Source organism: Myxine glutinosa, chromosome 9 (genome assembly GCF_964187855.1).
Source record: "Myxine glutinosa chromosome 9, kmMyxGlut1.1, whole genome shotgun sequence".
NCBI lineage: Eukaryota > Metazoa > Chordata > Myxini > Myxiniformes > Myxinidae > Myxine > Myxine glutinosa.
The window spans coordinates 108047550-108062168 of NC_136269.1; the positions used below are offsets into that span (position 1 = coordinate 108047550).

The 14619-nt window shown below is 42.5% G+C and overlaps 1 protein-coding gene across 2 annotated transcripts in view; it reads left to right on the forward strand.

Moving 5' to 3' along the window:
* Positions 1–14619, forward strand: part of LOC137418836 (TRAF2 and NCK-interacting protein kinase) — a 211078-nt gene that overhangs the window by 152933 nt on the left and 43526 nt on the right. The window contains exons 10-17 of one of the 2 annotated variants that reach the window (XM_078784643.1): positions 312–487; positions 3423–3495; positions 4333–4549; positions 7454–7693; positions 8092–8178; positions 9912–10118; positions 11491–11646; positions 11999–12172. In XM_078784643.1, coding sequence (XP_078640769.1) covers positions 312–487; positions 3423–3495; positions 4333–4549; positions 7454–7693; positions 8092–8178; positions 9912–10118; positions 11491–11646; positions 11999–12172 — 1330 coding nt within the window. Of the gene's footprint in view, positions 1–311; positions 488–3422; positions 3496–4332; positions 4550–7453; positions 7694–8091; positions 8179–9911; positions 10119–11490; positions 11647–11998; positions 12173–14619 lie in introns of those variants that run through there. The other variant, XM_078784644.1, reaches the window with a different exon arrangement.

Sequence of the window (14619 nt, forward strand, 5' to 3'; positions counted from 1 at the left end):
GGATGGGTTACGACAAACCTTGGTGGATGAGTTGGGCAGGTGACAAGAACAAGCCGATTAGATTTTGGTGTGTGACAAGGACAAATGGTCGAGATGCAGATTCAGCCTATCGGTGGGATATAAAAAGTAAACTGTTCAGCCTGGCGGACGTATGCCCTCTCCCCTCTCTTTGTACTGTTCTTTTTGTTCTGTTACCTCCTGATCTGTTCTGTGTTCTTGCAACTCCACAAGCCATGACGCTACACATAAATAATTAGCAATTTGTATTTCTTATCTGGTATAAATGTGTTTACCTGTCTGACCAACCGCAGGTCGAAGCGTTTTTTAACATTCGTTGAAAGCTGCCTTATTAAGAACTATCTACAGCGGCCAAGCACGGATCAGCTGCTGCGACACCCGTTTATCCGTGAGCAGCCGAATGAACGCCAGGTGCGCATACAACTCAAAGACCACATTGACCGCACCAAGAAAAAGCGTGGAGAGAAAGGTGGGTGCACAGTTGACAAAAGGAGGGATGTTGGGTTGCGTTGTGAAGTGAAATGAAGTCCAAAAACACTTTTGTTGTTCATCTCACTTTCAAGTATTCATTATTTACTTTTGTTCCTATTTTGTCAATTCTACTCTCATAAGCATTGGTGATTGTCTGTAAACAACTAAAGGCAGAATGTGTATGTAATATTATACCAACTTTCCAATATACCTGAGATTGACTGTGAAAGCAGAAGTAATCCAAGTGGCCGAGGCAGGAAGCTAGATTTTCTTTAAAAGATTTTGCCACAAGGAAAAGAAAATCTTGCATGAGACATTTTCTATAAATTTTAGAAGTTATGTTCCTTTAATTACAAAATAGAAAACTGTTCTTTTTTGCGTTTGCCGTCAGGTGAAACTGACTTTCTAAGAATAGTACAATCATTAATAGGCAGGAAGGGTCATTCCTCTCTGGGGTATATATAGATTACAGTAGATCTAAAGTCGGGCCTCGAGAACATTGTGGGTGTCTTCAGTTACCACGTTTCTTGTAGAGTGTTCACCAACCGGCATAAGCATTCGAACAAGCACTCAATTCAAAACCGTTGATAAGGAACAGCTGGCTTGGCTAGCTAGCTGCTTGGTAACTGAACATACCCTGGGGTTTCTCACTTTCAGTTCAGTGTTAAACTGCATTGGCGACTGTTTCAAAAGTGCATCAAACATGTTTGTGGTTTGTAATATTTTTACTTTGGTAGGGGCTGATGCTCCCACAATAACGGCACGATAAGATGTTTATACACGTCAACACGGCATTTGTTTAAGGAGGAAAAAGCCCTTGGGGAGACGGGATATTTGTTTGTATTAATATTGTTTTGTAATAACATGAATATTATGTTATTATCATCAGCGTTGTTACCACCCTCCCCAGAGGAGAGGGTATTGCATTTGAGTCCGTCTGTCTGTTTGTCCGCACAGAATCAATATGATTTACTCTGCAACCCTTGCTCCAGTTTACAGGAAATTTTCACCTGAGGTGAATCACCTCCTGTAGAATTTTTAAATGATAATCATGATGTCATATGTCACTTGGTATGGGTGCCATTTTGGAAAAACCGAAAAACTTTGCACCTCTATATCTCCGAAAGCGCTGCAAAAACAAAATTGAGACATGGCTCATTGTAAAGAACATTATTCCATGGGGATTAAAATATGTTAATGATGATGTCATAATTCGACAAGTCCCAAATTTAATCAGATCAAGATTAAATTTCTTGAGCATCACCTAGGGATAAATTGGTGGAGAAATAAAAATTAATGATGACGTCTTTGGTCACGTGGTTCAGCCGCCATATTTGTTTTACCACAAAAGCCTTAAAAACCCCTAAAACACGTCCTGGCGAGGGTCTGCAATCTCCGATTGCTTTCTTGTTATTTTTGTTATTGGAAGCGGCCTTGGAAAAAAGCGATGATAAAGCTATCTTAAAACGGATATACACCTCAACACTCAACCCCCTTTATGGGGAAAACCCCCCTTGGGTGGGAAGGGAGTTAAATCACTACAACCTCCATTGTGTGATCCTTAGTCTCCCTCTCAAGTTTGGTTGAGATTAGATAAGTAACGACCGAATAAATTGCGGTCAAGAATTTTCAGACAGACACCAAATTGCGTGTTTAGTAAGATTGGTAACAAACTGATGTAAGACGACGTGCATATGTGACAATTGTGACATGCTTAAGCCTTCTTGTCATGTCTATGGCGACTTTCTGTACGTTTATATCTCCTTTAACTGTAACAGCAGCACATCACTATTGCTAGCTAAACCTCCAATTTTATGGCGGAGTACATGTACAACATGCAGCTTTGTTACGGATTTGTAAATTATTCCTACTTATCACCAATTATGACGTTACCATGCCTGGGGAGTCGTAACAAAGCAGCATGGAGTACACCATTAGAAAAGTGTTTGGCGAGAAAGACAGGTGGCTGTATTGAGGTTGAAGTGATGGGTGTGGGGCTTGCAGGGGAGGGCCCGAGGTGGTATTGAACTGGTATTGTGGATCTCTAATTGCGTGGGATAAAATCAGGGTCTTTGGCGTTGCACATTGGAGGAGCAGAAAAGAAGGCCGTGAGTGAACAGATTGGAAGAAAGGGTAAAGGTTGGACAGACACATGAAGTGTTTATTTTGAAAGACTTAACTCGCAGCTGCTGAGAGCTGAACGTGCAACGTGGATGTGCGATCTGCATTTTCAAATTGGTATGTTCTCCAGTCAAATTTATGAAGACGCTTGTATCCCATTATAATTGCATAGTTTTCTTGAAAGCAAAGCAAGTGCAGCCATTTATTTTAGCCACAAGCCCAAGGCTCCTATGTTAATGTGCTCACAAGTTTGTGTTGATTTGATGCTATGTTACTGCCATACATTGCCCTCACATGTCAGGTGGCAGGTGCCACCCTGCTGTGTGCTGGAAAGAGCATTTGTGGTCTTGTGGTTAAAATAAGTGTTTGCGAAGTGGTATTTCGAAACTTTGCTACATTCCTGAAGCATGAACATTCAAGTGTATTCTACGACGTACACTTTTGTATTGATCCATAGTCTAAACGGACGCGTCTCAGATTTCTCTCCATTTTCTTTGAATTTGCTTTGAATCAATTGCATTTTGGAGGCAAAGCTTGTTTGCAGGAATGTCGTTGAGTTTGCTTCAACGAGCAGGAATGCTCACATACATGTGACCAGCTTGGGAATGTGTTCTACACACAATTACGTGTGATATTGGCTGGTTATACAGTTATAAAAAATATTGTTGTTTATACAACTTTGCATACGATGCTTTTAAAAAAACATTGCTAATTTTTAATATGCTTTGTTTTTTCTAAGTTTGGTAAGTTTTATACAATTATTTCAATTATTCCCCTACCCATCACTCTCCCCCCTCCTTCCCTCCCTTCAGATGAAACTGAATATGAATACAGTGGGAGTGAGGAGGAGGAGGAGGAACCTCCCACAGAGGGTCGTGAGCACAGGTAAACATAAACTTCATGTTGTAGCTCAGCAAGTAGAGCATCTATCAAACATCCCAGATTTGCTCATTCTGGATGAAAGAGATTATCTTGACTTTATTACCTCTGCCACCGAAGGTGGACAGAGGTTATGTTTTCACCACTTGTCTGTCTGTCTCTTTGCTTGTATGTCTGTCTATCTGTGAGCAGGGTATCTCAAAATGTTATGGACGGATACAGCCGAAATTTTGGAGACAAGTTGATTGTGTGGCAAGGACGAATTATTGTTTAGATTTTGGTGAAGATCCAGATCCAGATGCTAGAAACGTTTAAATGATTCTTCACCATTGAGAGATAAGGCCAAAAACGATATACAGCAGGATATCTCAAAAGGTTACAGATTGATTTGGATGAAACTTGGTGGGCAGGTTGGTTGTGTGACAAGGAAGAATTAATTCGGTTTTGGTGAATATCCTGAACCGGATACGAGAATTTTTAAAGTTATTCTTCACCATTGAGAGATGGGGCCAAAAACGATATATAGCAGGATATCTCAAAAAGTTGTGGACAGTCTATGACAAAACTAGGTGGATGATTTAGGGAGGTGACAGAACAAGCTGATTAGATGTTGGTGATCTGGTTAGATTCGATTTTGGATTAGATTAGGTCCGAATCCAGATCTGGCTGTTCAGTGGGATACAAAATGTAAACGGTTCAGCCTTGTGGAGGTATGTGCTCTACCGAGTGCCATTCTAGTTAATTCCATGCATCACCTGTCATCACGTATATGTATACGTCTGTTGTGCTGCCTGCAGCTTTTGTCATACACCTGTTGGAAATTTTTCTGATGTCTGTGTACAGCTCGCTGGTGACGGCAGGAAGTGGAGAATCAACGCTTCGTAAAGATTTCCAGAGGTTGCAGAAGGCCGAAGCACATGAGGGTCGGCGGCGACAGGAGCATATTTCTACTGAGCAGCAGGAGATGGCTGCGAGAAGGCAAGGAGAGTTGCAACGTTTGCTGCAGGACCGGCAGAAACGGCAGGAGGTGCAGCGGCAGCATCGCAGACAGATTGAGGAAGTGTGTGAATAAAATAATGTTGACATTAATGAGTACACACGCTTGAATTAGAGCAAATTACTTCCTGAAATATTGTAATGATACTATTGTTACCCTTACTCTAGTAGCTCATGGTGGTTGAGTATGCACTTTATTGTACAGACCTAAACTCTTCAGGAATCCACTAATTGAAGGTCCAGGAACAATATTTGGTTGGTAACACATTTGCCACTGACGGCGAAATAGCTGAAATGGCCATACCCCTTTTTGGGCCACGCCCCCTTTTTTGCCGTGACTGTATCTACAGAACCGTTGGACCTAGGAGGTTGCCCGACCACTCAAAATTTGCGCAATGGCCACATTATGGGGGGTCAGTAATACATTTTCATATCCAAAAGTCAATGGTTTTTAAGATAATTGCCAAAAACCGATTTCAATATGTTACGAACTACAATTGTATGATACCACCAAGGCCACAACATTATATGACACTTATACCTTTTGCATCATCCTATTTTGGAATTTACTTATTTGGATTTCTACACTTTTCGCCTTTACTACAGCCACAAAACGTGACACATTTAATGTTCCTGTCTCTGCAAGTGCACGTTTTGGTACTCATACATGCTCTTGGGCATTTGCATGGAGGAGGCAGGTCATCGGGCCTGCACGATACTGGCAGTATCACTGGTGTTATGCCAACGTCCGTTGCTTCATACCCATACTGGAGTGGATCTGGTTTGGTGACGGCAGGAGTTGGGGCTTGCAACCACATCTTACACTGAAGAAATGCTCGCTTTATGTGTTCTCGTAGCGTTGATGAACAGCACACAAGCTGGTTGAAGTCCAGTTCTTTCTTGGAGTTGTGGTACTGCTCCCATCGATATTCATCGAAAGTGGAACAGTCGGTCTTCTTTAATCCAGACACAAGGAACTTTTCAGCATTGCTTGTTATCTGTGGTGACAGTTCTTCTACACCAAACCCTTCCAGTAGGGAGAGATCGATGGATGCTTTCAGGCCAGACAGCTTTGGACCCACCTTGCTGGTACTGTCGCAACCGCTGAGAGCATGAATGGCTGGGAGACACGACACCAAACCGTTGTCCAGTTGATCAACCAACATGTGGACTGGTACAGTTTTCTTTGTTTTCCGGTTACCAAGCTTCACGTACAGCTTTTGTAGTTGCCAGGTTGTGTTGAAGTGGAAGATGAGGTTGACAAAGACATCTGTGTCAGGCGAGTCGACCAAGACTGATTGAACCCCGTGTTTCACAACACCATCATTAATATGGAACATGATTCTGTCGTCGGCTTCTTCTTGGTTGCTTGAGAGCTCTGCGATCTGTGTTTCAGTGCCAGCTAACAGTTTCCTGCATTCACCCCCATATACTCCTCCAAAGAATATTTCCTTGTCCGACTCGACATTCTGCAGCATCCACTTGAAGACATACTCCTGCAACCGAACTTTGTTCAACATTGAGCTCCAGAACATATCAAGATCGACAGGGAGTTTCTGATTGTCAGACCCAATGGTGATTGTGATTTGTTCTGAGGAACTTCGCTGTGCCCGTTCCATTTGCTTGATTGATGATTTTTGATAAACATCAAAAATAATGTCTATTCTTGTGGACACGGAGCCTGTAGCAAGAATCCTGTTGGAAAGACTCTCAGCCAATTCCCCGAATGTGTGAAGGCCCATCTTTTTCATCGGTAGTTTACGCACAAGTGCCATGAAGTCCACTATTGTCATCTGAGCGTCACTCTTTACATTCCTCGTCTCCTGTGGAAGGCGACTGACAAGTTCCCTGGCTAAGGAGGCTTTATCGGGCTTCTTCAATTTGATGCCATCTTTACATTCAGTGGTGAGGAACTGGGATGTGCTGGTCAATTCATACTTCAGGAGTTCTAGCATGCTGTACCCTCTTTCTCTAGCAGTCTTTCTCTAGTCTAGACTCTTCAGGAATCAAGTAATTGAACAATAGGAACAGGAACAGGAACAATTACGAATAATATTGTAGTTCGTAACATGTTGAAATCGGTTTTTGGCAATTATCTTAAAAACCATTGACTTTTGGATATGAAAATGTATTACTGACCCCCCATAATGTGGCCATTGCGCAAATTTTGAGTGGTCGGGCAACCTCCTAGGTCCAACGGTTCTGTAGATACAGTCACGGCAAAAAAGGGGGCGTGGCCCAAAAAGGGGTATGGCCATTTCAGCTATTTCGCCGTCAGTGGCAAATGTGTTACCAACCAAATATTGTTCCTGGACCTTCAATTAGTGGATTCCTGAAGAGTTTAGGTCTGTACAATAAAGTGCATACTCAACCACCATGAGCTACTCTAGTACCTCGCCAGAGGAGAGGGTATTGCATTTGAGTCCGTTTGTTTGTTTGTCTGTCTGTCTGTCTGTCTGTCTCTGTTTGTCCGCACAGAATAAATATGATTTTCTCTGTAACCCTTGGTCCGATTGACAGGAAATTTTCACCATAGGTGCAACTCCACCTGTATAATTGTTTTCATGATAATTATGACGTCATAGACCACGTGGTTCGGCCGCCATCTTGGAAAAACAAAAAACGTTGCACTTCTATATCTCCGAAAGCGCTGAATAGAAAAAATTGAAACATGGCTCATTGTAAAGAACTCTCCATGGGGAATAAAATATGTTAATGATGATGTCATAGCTGCCTCCATTATGACGTCATAATTCGACAAGTATAAAACTTCATCCGATCAAGATTAAATTTCGTGAGCATAATCTAGAAATAAATTAGTTTAGAAAAAAATAATGCTGACGTCATCGGTCACGTGGTTTGGCCGCCATATTTGTTTTAACACAAAAGCCTTTAAAAAAACCACTGAAAATACATCCTGGCGAGAGTTTGCAATCTCTGATTGCTCTTTTTCTTGTTACATTTGCAGCAACAGCGGAGGGTGCACGAGCATACTAAAATGCAGGAACGTGACCAGCGTCGACGAGAGCATGACGACCGACGGCGAGCTGAGGAGCAAGAGAGGAAGCGAGCCGAGGAGATAGAGCGGCGGCGAGAAGAAGAGAGGCGAAGAGAAGCGGAGCTAGAAAGGCGCCGTGAAGAAGAAAGACGCCGCGACAAGGAAGTCGAGAGGGTTCGGAAAGAAGAGGACAGGAGGCGAGCTGAACAGGTCGTTTAGCAGTTTTTTGTTGTCGTTTTTGTTCAAATCCTCATAAATTATTTTCTTTCATAAAACATTTTTTTTTTTTTTACCTCATCTGCAATCTATCTTTCGAGAAGCTTCTCATTAGATAGACATTAGACTAACCATGAGTAAATACCAACCTTTTTCTTTTTTTTTGTTGCCTTAAATATGATAAAACTACCTTATCTTTTAATGAGGTTAAGTGTTTGAAAACCACAGTAACTCAAAAGTGGTAAAATAATAATCTAGTCATGTTTGTGTCACGGACATCTGTGATGCTGGAGGCTTCTTTTGTGAAGCTAAAATTGGTATGAAAGTCAATTTTCTTCTTCCTGCATCGTAATAGAAGTCGGTTTCTCACTTTTAACTTTCTCCCCATACAGGACCTCATCAGACGGCGGTTAGATGAAGAGCAGAAACAGCTTGAGGCCCTGCAACAACAGCTGGAGCAGGAGCAGGCCATGGTCTCGGTAAGCATTATAAGTGATTCTTGCTTGTATTACTTTGACGTAAAAGTGGCATTATTCATTTCGTTCACACTCGCCCCTGAGCTGTCAAGCCTGGATTTTAATCTCAGCGCAGCTATAAACCATCATTGTGGTGTTTCGCAGGCAATGCCATTCATCGACTTTTGCCATCCCTCGGATGGACGTTAAACTCGGCATCCCATTCGCCAGCGTTAGTTGGTGGACATTAAAGATTCCGTGGTGTCCTTCGTGAAGAGTAGATGAGCTATCGCCGGCACTCTGATCAAATTATATATTCCTGCTCTAACCTACAGAGGGCATTGCATCAACGGCACAGCTGTGCCCCAGCAAATAATGCTACCTGCAGCCATGTGCTGCATACGAAAGAAAGTGAATCTTGTTTTATCATCCCGCTTAGCGGAGCATTTCTGAGCACATCAGGATCAGTATACTTTTTTTTTCTACAAGAACGAGGCTCATGGAAGAGCATACCGTAATCACTCGTGTATATGCTGAATTTTTTTCCGAGAAATATCTGATCAAAATTTTGGGTCCGCATTATCCATGACAACTAAAGTGAAAGTTCTATTTCTCAAGGTATCTCACACCGACACAAGACGAACTTTCATTACTGGGTGCCACCATCTTAATAATGTAGTGCATTGTGGGATATCTTATGCATCATTGACCGTATATTTTCGGTTCTGAATTGCAATTATTTTGTTCAAATAATTAAAATTGTTCGGTCATAATGCATTTGTTTGCTTTTAAAACGTTTTGTCTTAACTTTAAAAAAAATATACACCACAGGAACAGGAAAATCAGCTTGAAGATGAACGTGTGAATTGCAGCACAATACACTGCTTGAGAATTATCCTAAGCTAATGATGATCTAAAGACTTGAGATTTGCTAACGAGCTCTTTCTGTGCAAATCTGATCAAGGTCACATAAACCTCAGGAAGAGTTGTTAGGTACAATCCGACATGTCAGTCGTGCATCATATTGTGTTCCATACAAGTTGGAAGTCATCCGTCCCTTATGTTGAATTTAACACCATCTAAAATGGCTTTCTCCATCGATCGGCAAAACACTGCTTTGAGTTAACTAAATTACCAGTCCTGAGTTGGAGTTCATTTTTGATGTGTGTGTTATACATACTAGCAATGGTACCCACCCTATGGGCGGGGCTTCAATTGGGAGGCCTAAATGAAAAGGCAAAATATCAGAAGTTGAAGGTTTTTTTTTATTATAAACGATTTATATAAACATCTGTTAAATCATATCACATGCAAATCATCAAAATATAAACAATATTTTTAGAATTTCAATAAAAGCCACATCACTGTTCATATCGGTAAATATTATTCCAGCATGTTGGGAAAAACTGGAATATTGGAAAAATTGGAAAAACAATATAGCCTATTTTACTCCTGGGGATCCCAGGATCTTACCCAAAATTTTGTTGCGATCGATTCAGCCATTTTTGCGGAACCTGGGAACGGACGGACGGACAGACAGACAGACGGACATTTGGTGAATTATAGTAAGATACACTTAATCTGGTATTGTCCTGAGAATTTTATCTGAAAAGTGCTCTGCGGGTTATACACGAGTGATTGCAGTATGCTTTTTTGAGACGGTCACACTTCACGTCTTTATAAACGGAAAGCAAACAATTTGCATGTTGCCTTTTACATTTTGCAGTTATGTAATTGTATGCTAGTGTTTTACCCAGGAATGCAAACGGAAGCAGGAAGAACAGAGGCACAATGATAGGCTGCAGCTGCAGTTGAAAGAAGACCAGAGGTTCCTTGCATCCCTTCAAAATCAGCAGCAGCAGCAAAACACCGATGCACAGGGCAGCACATCGGAGAAAGCTACTGCACTTTACCACCTGCCCGAGGGTAGGGTGGCTGGAGACAAGCCAGCCTGGGCTAAGCAGGTAAACCTAGAAATACACTATCGTACATCCCTATAACTCTTAATTGAAGGCAGTGCCAATAGGGAGACTAAGCATGTGCAGAATAAAAAGTCGTGGATTTTGTTATTCTCGTTTCTATAAAGGAATCTGAGTTTAAGTTCACCATTTCCTCACCAAATAATCACATCATTTCACTTGGTGCTTCTGTCATGGCTGATTACCTCTGCTACCAAAGGTGGATGGAGGTTATGTTTTCACCCCTGTCTGTCTGTTTGTTTGTGAACTAGATATCTCAAAAAGTTGTGGGCAGATTTGGACGAAATGTAGTTGAGAGGTTGGATGTGGGACAAGGAAAAAATGATTAGATTTTGGTGAAGATCCAGATCCGGATACGGCACTAAAATTTTTAAGTGATTATTCACAATTGAGATATATTGCCAAAAACGATATATAGCACGATATCTCAAAAAGTTGTGGACGGATTCGGACGAAACTTGGTGGACAAAAACGAAATATAGCACGATATCTCAAAAAGTTGTGGACGGATTCGGACGAAACTTGATGGACAAAAACGATATAAAAATCACGATATCTCAGAGTTGTGGACCAATTCGGATGAAACTTGGTGAACAGGCTTGTTGTGTGACAAGGACGTATCAATTCGATTTTGGTGAATATCTGAATCCGGATCCGAATACGAGAATTTTTAAGTGACTTTGAGAGATAGGACCAAAAATGATGTACTGTATAGCATGATATTTTAAAAAGTTATGGACGAGGTATGACTAAACTAGGTTGATTAGTTGGTTAGGTGACAAGAACAAGACGATTAGATTTTGGTTCAGGTCCGGATCCACATACGGCCAATCAGTGGGGTACAAAACGTAAAATTTCCAGCCTGGCGGAGGTATGCGCTGTACCGATTGCCATTCTAGTTACCTCCTGCTTTATTCTGCTTTTCACATTTGCTGACTATACTTTCCTTTTGTTTTCCTCAACGACTGTTGCCAGATTAAGACCACATCCTAACTAGCTCAGACCATGTTCTTGCACTTTTTCAGTACAGTATCTTCTATTGATCTGTCTGTCACCTGCATCACAATTCAACAGCACCTCTGCCATCACAAACATCTGGACATCTGTACTTCTGTACTATAACATACATGTTCTCCATTTTCATACACCTTTTTCAACTCTCGCTCCTAATATGTGAACTCTTGTTGCGATCACTTGTCATTTCTTGTTCATTGATTTGGTCCTTCATCGCTTTATCCCCTTTCATTGCAACTACTGTATCTGATTTATTTTTACTTGTGTGAAGATCTCCCCCCCTTCTTCCAATCTTTTCTCTTTGCTCCTCCATAAACTTTTATCAATCAATGTTGGTCTTCAGGTGGAAGACAGATCCAGAATGGGTAAAAAGACCATCACCGGTGCTGTTGACCCTCTTCGAACCTCGGCCTCTGATGCATCATTCCCCAGTAATGGAGGTCAAGCACAAGCACAAGCTCAGGCATCAGTCTTTCAGCGAGGTGGTGTTGAAATGCAGGTAACTCCATCACAAAATGAAATGCACCTAATTTTTTTAAGTGTGCATTTTTTTGTTGTTTGTTATCGCCCGATACGGGTTTCAGAAGGTGGAACGGAGCCCTGCCAGGTCTCAAAGTATCTACCTACGTGTGTGTGTGCATGTGTGTGTGTTTAGGGTGTTTTTTTTGCTTTTGTCACACACTGTTATTGCACATATCAAGGCATGTTTGTTCTTTAGAATATACAAATCTAGAAATAAAATCGTTTATATTGAAAGTACCTAACAGGCAATTTGAAAATCTTAAAATTATTGTTGATCTACAGAAATGCATTTGTGATCATGGCATTGAATGGGCTCTCACCCTCAACAGATGGCTGTGCGTGTGTCCTTGCGACAGCAGAAGAACCTTGCTCACGTCCCACGCTCACACTCCTTCCCTGAGCAGGAGTTTCCTGGAGCCGCAGCAACCGGGCTGGCTGCAGGAGACCGGGGAATGGCTCGTGAGCACACAATCTGGGGCAGACACGACGAGGTGCCCCCAATGGTGCTTTTTTAATTCCTCCACATTTAAATGCTTTTTTGTCTAATAAGATCTCTGAAATTGATTCAAAGGAAAATGTGTCCCATGCCAAATCCACAGCTCCATTTTACCATGAAAAAATACTCTTCCCTCTTATTGCCGGCATCAGAGTACTGTATTGTAATTGTAAGCATTTATCATCTAATTGTCAGTGGAATGCTGTCAGTTCAGCAGACTCGGTGGTGTAATGGTTAGAGCGTCCTCTCCGACTCTGGGGATTGGGCATACCAAAGACTTTAAAAATGGTACACTACATGACCAAAAGTATGAGGACACCCGAACATCGAACATCTCATTCCAAAATCATGGGCATTAATATGGAGTTGGTCCCCCCCTTTGCTGCTACTCTTTGCAGCTTTGCAGCCTCCACTCTTCTGGGAAGGCTTTCCACTAGATGTTAGAACATTGCTGTGGGTATTTGCTTCCATTCAGCCACGAGCATTAGTGAGGTCGGGCCTAATAATATGCTGGGTAATTAGGCCTGGCTCACAGTTGGCATTCCAATTCATCCCAAAGGTGTTTGATGGGGTTGAGGTTAGGGCTCTGTGCAGGCCAGTCAAGTTCTTTCATACCGATCTCGACAAACCATTTCTGTATGGACCTCGCTTTGTGCAAGGGGGCATTGTCATGCAGAAACAGGAAACGGCCTTTCCCCAAACTGTTGCCACAAAGGTGGAAGCACACAATCCTCTAGAATGTCATTGTATGCTGTAGCGTTAAGATTTCCCTTCACTGGAACTAAGAGGCCTAGCCCGAACCATGAAAAACAGCCCCAGACCATTATTTCTCCTCCACCAAACTTTACAGTTGGCACTTTGCATTCTGGCAGGTAATGTTCTCCTGGCATCCGCCAAACCCAGATTCGTCCGCCGGACTGCCAGATGGTGAAGCGTGATTTGTCACTCCAGAGAACGCGTTTTCTACTGCTCCAGAGTCCAATGGTGGCGAGCTTTACACCACTCCAGCTGACGCCTGGCATTGCGCATGGTGATCTTAGGCTTGTGTGTGGCTGTTCGGCCATGGAAACCCATTTCATGAAGCTCCTGACGAACAGTTGTTGCTGACCTTGCTTGCAGAGGCAGTTTGGAACTCTGTAGTGAGTGTTGCAACCAAGGACAGACGATTTTTGTACGCTACGCGCTCCAGCACTCAGCAATCCCGTTCTTTTTTTTTTCTTTCTTTTTTTGTATACTGAATCGAGGCTCGTGAAAGAGCTGACATTTACTTCACAAACAGATCAACCAGACAAACAAAATATATAAAAAAAGGGAGCGGAAGACAAGAGAATGGGAAGCACACAAACACTTGAGAGCACACAACATTTGAGAGCAGGGAGATGTGTGGGAGGGAGAGGGCTCGGGGGGAGGAGGCGTGGGAAGGGGTGGGGGGGGGGGGGGTGGGGGGTGGGAGAAGTATAAAACACAAGGACACCAAGGACTTCCAGGTCAGAAGTTGGTATTTCAAAAAGTGGAATTGGGGTGGAATTATCGGGGATAGAAAAGATCAAGGTTTTGGATGGGGGAAGATAAGAGATGGTGGTGAGCCACCTGCTTGTGTGGTCTGTGAGCTTGTGTGGTCTACCACTTCATGGCTGAGCTGTTGTTGCTGTGAGACGTTTCCACTTCACAATAACAGCAATTACAGTTGACCGGGGCAGCTCCAGCAGGGCAGAAATTTGACGAAATGACTTGTTGGAAAGGTGGCATCCTATGACAGTGCCACGTTGAAAGTCACTGAGCTTTTCTGTATGGCCCATTCTACTGCCAATGTTTGTCTATCGAGATTCCATGGCTGTGTGCTTGGTGATATACACCTGTCAGCAATGGGTGTGTCTGAAAGAGCCGAATCCACTAATTAGAAGGGGTGTCCACATACTTTTGGTCATGTAGTGTATTTGCTGCTTCCTCGCTTGCTGTTCAGCATTTAAAGGATAAAAGCATGGACAGTCCCCATAGGTTGGCATTTATAGGGAGGACGAAATTACCTCTGAGGAAATACCCCACTGAGTGTGGTGAGAAATCACATCACGATCACAATATTGTTTTATCATTTGTAAAGGTCTTCATCTAGGACTCACTGCGTTGCCCTGATGAAGCCCCAACAAGGGCGAAACCAGGTCGGTAACTGTGAGTTTTGTATGCACTTGTGATAGTATCTGAACTAAGATCTAAATTACGCACTGTCAGATGGCTCTTTCGGAGCTTGACAGGCACGGCGTAAGTACATGGCGGTGACGTCACAGCGTACGCTCATTAGGTTGGAGAACTGAAATTATAGTTTAATTGGTTACTCCCGACCGCATCCAGGTGACTCCATATAATGAGTGGATACCAGAGGTAATGCACCGTGTGGCAGGCGGTGCTTATCGCTCCCATTAAGGTACAGCAATAGCTGAATGGGATACCTTAATG